General features: G+C 36.3%; 1 protein-coding gene across 7 annotated transcripts in view; it reads left to right on the forward strand.

Moving 5' to 3' along the window:
- LOC143019753 (uncharacterized) overlaps positions 1-7,500 on the forward strand; it is a 627,543-nt gene that overhangs the window by 449,739 nt on the left and 170,304 nt on the right. For 3 of the 7 annotated variants that reach the window (XM_076175735.1, XM_076175729.1, XM_076175732.1), the window contains exon 3: positions 6,700-6,731. The exons of the other annotated variants lie outside the window; for them this stretch is intronic. In XM_076175735.1, the coding sequence (XP_076031850.1) occupies positions 6,700-6,731 (32 nt within the window). The remainder of the gene's footprint in view (positions 1-6,699; positions 6,732-7,500) is intronic. 7 annotated transcript variants of the gene reach the window in all.

Below are 7,500 nucleotides of genomic sequence, written 5' to 3' on the forward strand. Positions count from 1 at the left end.
CAAAATGTCACTTTCGAAACAAGTACGCCAACGATCTAGTTGGTTGTGCAATGTCATCTTGCTAACTAAAAGTATTTCTATCTTCACTTGACGACCATACACAGGACTACTAAATACTTTGATGACATAGAATCTTTTATAGACATTTTTTATATCACTTCTGGAATCTAAAAGTAAAAATGCGACCTATTAAGGGTAAAGTTTTAACTACTAAAAAACTTTTATAGATTTGGCCCTGATAATCCCTTTGCTCTCCAGTCCTAATTAGAATAAAATCTTATGCCATTGGCCGAATTACAATTTCTAAAAAGAGCGAATTCGTTCACAAGAGCAGTAATCATTTAATGGCTGTTTCTTTTTCAGCCATGCACGGCTCTTGCCAGTGTTGATTCATTCTTAGGATAGATAATGAAACTGTAAAACGCTACAAAAAAGGGCCAAGAAGGGGTTTGATTGTGCCCTTCCGGTCGGGAAGCCTTGATTGGCATTCTTTTAAGGTCGTTATCGGATCAATGAGGACATTGGTTATCAGGAGTGACCCATGAAGGAGGATTAGCTCATCTGTGCTCGTGTTGTCTTCGAGAAAGTCTCGTTCTAGCTCGCGCCAAACTACTTTAATCAGCCCATTCTGGCTACGGTTCAGTCAGTGCTATATCATCCAACTCGTCATTTATAGCCACGTGATGTTTTTAGGGAAAAGAAATCGTAGATAGACTTCATCTGTCTTCCGCCAGTCTTTCTTGTTCGTGTGTGACATTTCATCATTTCATCCAACTCGTCATTTTGTAGCCACGTGATGTTTTTAGGGAAAAGAAATCGTAGATAAATCGCAATATTCATCTCTGTAACATGCTTTCTTTACGTCATCTACCCTCTCCCGTATTCTTTTCATCTGTCTTCCTCCGGCCTATCTTGTTCGTGTGTGACATTTCATCAGAAACGGAAGGTCTATGGCCAAGAACAGTGGTTAACTATTTCTCCCGTCCAGGACAGTAGTTTTACTGTACTTGTCCTATGGTTGTCGCCAGGCTATTGTATCAATCTGCATAGCACTACCCCATGGTACCAAAATCGTTTACAATCTGTTTCAGTAGGTATAAGGATATATATATATATATGTATATATATATATATATATATATATATATATATATATATATATATATATATATATATATACACACACACATATATATATATATATATATATATATATATATATATATATATATATATATAGAAATTAAAACTGTGGAGAAATATCAAATATCCACAAGCCATTTAGTCCCCAGTTACAATGGTTGGTCAATAAGCTGCTAAGTGGAACCATGGAGATGAATAAAGTAGTCTAGAGACAAACAGATTCAAAGGAAGAGTGATATAGACCGTTGCGTTTTGTCATCTGTCGGCATTTTTTTTTACATATTTACTAATTTGTTTATCAACTTGATATTTTATTTTTATTATTATTAATTTATTTATTTATTTTATTTATATCTATCTATTTATTGATTCACTTATTTGTTTATTTACTTATCTGTTTGTTCATTTATCTATTTATTTATGAATTGATCTATTCATGTATTTATCTATTTTTTCATTTTTTTTATTAATGTTTATTCACTAATCTGTTTATTCGTTTACTTATGTGTTTATTTTTTGTTTGTTTCTATATCTTTTTTTTTATCTATTTATTTATATATTTATTAGAGTTTGCTATTTGTTTATTTTCCATTGATTATATTCGAGGTTTCCACAACAAAAGACTGATTGGATGGCTTATATCTCTATAATGACTTATCATCGTGGTGCTATCAATACGATTGATGATTTGTTATCGTTACATAAACCCAAACATATTAACATGATATTTCTTAGCAGCAAGAGTATATCTCGTCCTCTGGGGTATCAGTGTTATCAGTTAACGTGGATGTGTTGTCTCTGCTGATATTTGTAATGTTCACTATTGAACAGACGCTTTCTTTTGTTCTCGTGCAGGATACTAACATTGATATATTTTTCGCCTATCAAAGACCAGTGTCCCGTTTTCAGTTATTTCTTTCTGGCCACATGTTTTTATTCAGCGTAAAGAGACACCTCTGTTGACTAAGGGGAATTTAAAGATTTTTCCCCGTCTTCTCCTTTTCTGCATGGGGGGACGGAGAGGGTGGGTCGCCGAATTTATGAAGCAGCCTTGCTGCGGATGTGCTGTGTCTTGCGACACTGCTTCTGACCCAGGGCAGTGGACAGGATGCAGGGATGACTCGTCATACAGGAGGTGCCAAGATAAGAGGGAGGGAGGAGGGTGGAGGGGAGTGGAATATATAGGAAATGGAATGGGTGGGAGTGGTTTTCTATGCCCCACCTTTTTTTTTTTGGCTACCCCCCGTGGTAGGAGGAAAAAGCCTTTGGTATATGTATGTTTTGAGTAAACAGGAACATTTTTTTTTTTTTAGTTCGAGGCAGCTTCTGGCCGTTAATGGGTTAATAAGGACATTCAGCATCTGATAAATCCGGAGCCTAAAATATTCAACACAAAACACCATAAACTTATTACAAATAGAAACTAGGCGGAATCATCAACAACCATGCAGAGATGTGTCAGTACTTACACAAATGCATCATACAAAAGTGCGCTAATACCAGGGACTAAATACTAACCACAGGCCATATTACTAGCTTTCATTGACTACACATGTTACACCCTTCAGATATTATGGACTTTCGATGGAGTGCAGGGAGACTGCGAAGTAAGGCACTAAAATAAATGGTAAAAAATGGGGATTTAGATTATTGATAAGAACTCTCATTTACTACATTAACAAAAACCTAACATCACGAACAAATAAAAGCGCAATAAATAACAAAGATACATAAAATATTTAATACAATTTTTTTTTTTTTCACCAAAGGAGCGTCAATAGTCGTGGAAAAAGGGGACACAAAAAATTAAAATATTTATAACAAGATTATGGGGGGACGGACAGGGGGGAGGCCGAAATTTAATAAAGCGGCCTTGCTGTGGATGTGCTGTGTCTTGCGACACTGTTTCTGACCCAGGGCAGTGGACAGGGTGCAGGGATGACCCGTCATCTAGGAGGTGCTAAGATGGGAGGGAGGGTGTGGAGTGTATTCAGGGATGGAATGGGTGGGAATGATTTTATGCCTTTTCCTTTTTGGCTACCTCCCTAGTAAGGGGGAAAAAGCCTTGGTATATGTATGTATATGTAAGATTATACCAACTCAGAGTTAAAGCCTGGGCTGGACTTGTACGACGGGTCCAGGTGGTAGGTGAAGTTCTTGGGTCCTCACGGGCCGAGATACTGGGTAGGCATTGGGGACAACCGTCGTTGGGGGACTCCGTCGTTGGGCTTCCATCTTGAGATCCTGGTGCATGGGTAGCTGGTCTTCTTCTTGTTTTTTAAAAAGAAGAAAACGAAAATTCTCTCTTGACTCCTGTGAAACGGGTAGCTGGTCTTCTTCTTGTTTTTTAAAAAGAAGAAAACGAAATTTGCTTACTTGACTCCTGTGAAACGGGTAGCTGCTCTTTTTCTTGTTTTTTTAAAACAAGAAAACGAAAATTCTCTCCTGACTCCTGCGAAACGGGTAGCTGGTCTTCTTGTTTTTTAAAAACAAGAAAACGAAAATTCTCTCTTGACTCCTGTGAAGACGGGTAGCTGGTCTATCTTCTTGTTTTTTAAAAAGAAGAAAACGAAATTTCTCTCTTGACTCCTGTGAAACGGGTAGCTGATCTTCCTCTTGTTTTTTAAAAAGAAGAAAACGAAATTTCTCTCTTGACTCCTGTGAAAACGGGTAGCTGGTCTTCTTCTTGTTTTTTTAAAGACAAGAAAACGAAATTTCTCTCTTGACTCCTGTGAAACAGGTAGCTGGGCTTCTTGTTTTTTAAAAACAAGAAAACGAAAATTTCTCTGTTGACTCCTGTGAAACGGGTAGCTGGTCTTCTTCTTGTTTTTTTAAAAACAAGAAAAATGAAATTTCTCTCTTGACTCTGTGAAACGGGTAGCTGGTCTTCCTCTTGTTTTTTAAAAAGGAGAAAACGAAATTTTCTCCTCTTGACTCCTGTGAAGCGGTAGCTGGTCTTCCTCTTGTTTTTTAAAAAGGAGAAAACGAAATTTCTCTCTTGACTCCTGTGAAAACGGGTAGCTGGGCTTCTTGTTTTTTAAAAACAAGAAAACGAAAATTCTCTCTTGACTCCTGTGAAACGGGTAGCTGGACTTCTTCTTGTTTTTTAAAAACAAGAAAACGAAAATTCTCTCTTGAACTCCTGTGAAAACGGGTAGCTGGTCTTCCTCTTGTTTTTTTAAAAAAGGAGAAAACGAAAATTTCTCTCTTTACTCCTGTGAAACGGCTAGCTGGTCTTCCTCTTGTTTTTTAAAAAGGAGAAAACGAAATTTCTCTCTTGACTCCTGCGAAACGGATAGCTGGTCTTCTTCTTGTTTTTTAAAAAGAAGAAGAAAACGAAATTTCTCTGTTGACTCCTGTGAAACGGGTAGCTGGGCTTCTAGTTTTAAAAAGAAGAAAACGAAATTTTTCTCTTGACTCCTGTGAAACGGGTAGCTGGGCTTCTTATTTTTTATAAAGAAGAAAACGAAATTTCTCTCTTGACTCCTGTGAATCGGGTAGCTGGGCTTCTTGTTTTTTAAGAAAGAAGAAAACGAAATTTCTCTCTTGACTCCTGCGAAAACGGGTAGCTGATCTTCATCTTGTTTTTTTTTTTTAAAGATGAAAACGAAAATTCTCTCTTGACTCCAGTTGAAACGGGTAGCTGGTTCTTTCCTCTTGTTTTTTTTCTTGTTTTTAAGAAGAAAACGAAATTTCTCTGTTGACTCCTGTGAAACGGGTTAGCTGGGCTTCTTCTTGTTTTTTAAAAACAAGAAAACGAAATTTCTCTCTTGACTCCTGTGAAACGGGGTAGCTGGTCTTCTTCTTGTTTTTTAAAACAAGAAAACAAAAAATTCTCTCTTGACTCCTGCAAAATGGGTAGCTGGTCTTCTTGTTTTTTTTTTTAAACAAGAAAACGAAATTTCTCTCTTGACTCCCTGTGAAACCGGGTTAGGTGGTCTTCTTTCTTGTTCTTTAAAAACAAGAAAAACGAAATTTCTCTCTTGACTCCTGTTGAAACGGGTAGCTGGTCTTCTTGTTTTTTAAAAAGAAGAAAACGAAAATTCTCTCTTGACTCCTGTGAAACGGGTAGCTGGTCTTCTTCTTGTTTTTTAAAAACAAGAAAACGAAATTTCTCTCTTGACTCCTGTGAAACGGGTAGCTAGGCTTCTTGTTTTTTAAAAACAAGAAAACGAAAATTCTCTCTTGACTCCTGCGAAACGGGTAGCTGGTCTTCTTGATCTGCAGGCTTGTATTACATTGGTTGTCCATATGCTTCTGGGCAACATCTCCTTTAGTATTCTCTTATTTGTATGGGAAGGATGTTGGCTCCATCTCGGCTCAATTTTTCATACTGGCGATTCGTAGTCTCACGTCGTCATCTTTTTATTTTTATCTATTACTTTTTTGTCGACAGTGGTTCCAAAATAGGTCTGCCTCACTTTTATAAAAAAAAAAAAAAAAAAAATTACAAGATATGAAAATAATAATTCGTAGTCTGAGGGCACGGCAAGGCAGCAAATTGCTAGCGAATTTAGCCACATCTTCATTTGAAGCAATTATTTTCGTTATCCTGTGAATGCGATCAATGTCACTACTGAAAAAATAAAATAGAAAAATAGATGAGCAAATAGTAACAATGCTAGATCTAAATTCTAATTCTAGGTGTTAAATTACTTTCCAAAAAAAAAAAAAGATTATGTATATATTCTGTGGATCAAGCTATACGTTCGAGGTACTGACGTCATAGCGGAGTGCCTTGCCTTCTATAAATAACGGCTGAAATTCAGGTAAAAACCCACACATAATTATATTTGCTTATTATTACCATTTAACGATCGCACTCACATAATCAATTATTCTACTTGAGATAATGACTCGGAGACCTCTACCTATCCTATACGAGTAGGTGACAACACCATTTATTATCTTCTTTTATCGATATTGACGAAATGGTTATATACTTTTGTTTGATCATTATTTCAGTTCCCTTATCGAGGAATACCTCATAATCTTTCCACTTCTGACTTGCAAAGATTTTCCACGAAAAATATTTCATTAATAAAAAAAATCTACAATTTTGTTGAAATACAAACAGAAAAGGATAGAGATATTGGGAATTATAAATAATTCAAAGGTCAATGAAAACAGAAAAGTGAAATTTGTGTTTTTTGGAAGCTTTAGAGGAAAATATCTTTGTATATGTTAAAGCATGATATTTGGTATATGAATGTATAATTATGAAAAATGAATTTGTATAGATTTTTTAAAGGATGTGCCCCCCAAAAATTTTGTGTTATTCGATTGCATGTAATAACTATCAACTAAGAAATTGCATGCCTGCTATGATAAGAAAAACAACAACTAAGTTGTCATATTATACTAGAACAGATTATGACTAATGTAATTACAAATTGTAAAATACAATATTTCTATGAATGTGTGTACCATGCATTTTATTCTTCTGTGCCATATTTGGTAGAAATTGTTTTATAATTTCCATATGTGCGGCCAAACACTGCAGAACAATTATTAATTGTTTCTTTTTTTTCTTTTCCTTCCTGTTGCTGTGTGCAGACCTCATCCGAAGTAGGGAGAACTGCTTTCAGGTGAGTCAGTTTTATTCCTTTTTGTTGATATATTGTGTTATATGCCTTACATATGAAGTCATCATATGCTATATTTTAGAAAACGTTCATGCAAGCATACACGAGCACAAGACCTCATTTGAAGAAAATGGTTCCAATGTCAAAAACCTTGATATGGTATACGACTGAGCAAACACCACAAAATATTTCTGTAAAGAAAGTGAAGAAAGTTAGTATATAATGACGTAGGCTACTCTTGCGTTTCGATCAGAACAACGCAGCTGACCAAAGACGTAAGAGAAATAAGTACATTTGCTTTATATTGAGTTGTCTTTCACCATAATACTCATACATATATGTAAGGATGTATGTGTGCATGTACATACGCATCCACCCTATCCTTCTCCACTCGCTGCTGTCATGCACCAACACGCCAACTTCCTACATTTTGTTGTTCAAAAAACTCTGTCACTGTGTGCCTAGTGGAGCTGTTGGTTACATCAGTACCAGTTGTAGAAAGAGGAGACTGAAAGAAACTGTTCTAGTCGTTCCTATATACTCGTACCATTGCCCACAGTGCACGTGAGCAAGTGTACTTACTCGACACGACTGTCGAAATACGTCTCGGATCTGCGCTGAGAACCATTACCCCTTGAAGACTTCTACTCACTTTAGAAATCCGAGTATGTAAAGTAAAGGTGACGATATCAATATATTCCAAGCCCCTCCCCGCGTCCCTCTACCTTCATTCATTACTTACTCATCACATATTCTGCCTCCTTTGTATTCT

The sequence above is a fragment of the Oratosquilla oratoria genome, chromosome 38 (assembly GCF_046742065.1).
Source record: "Oratosquilla oratoria isolate Oo_2021 chromosome 38, ASM4674206v1, whole genome shotgun sequence".
In the NCBI taxonomy this organism is placed as follows: Eukaryota; Metazoa; Arthropoda; class Malacostraca; order Stomatopoda; family Squillidae; genus Oratosquilla; species Oratosquilla oratoria.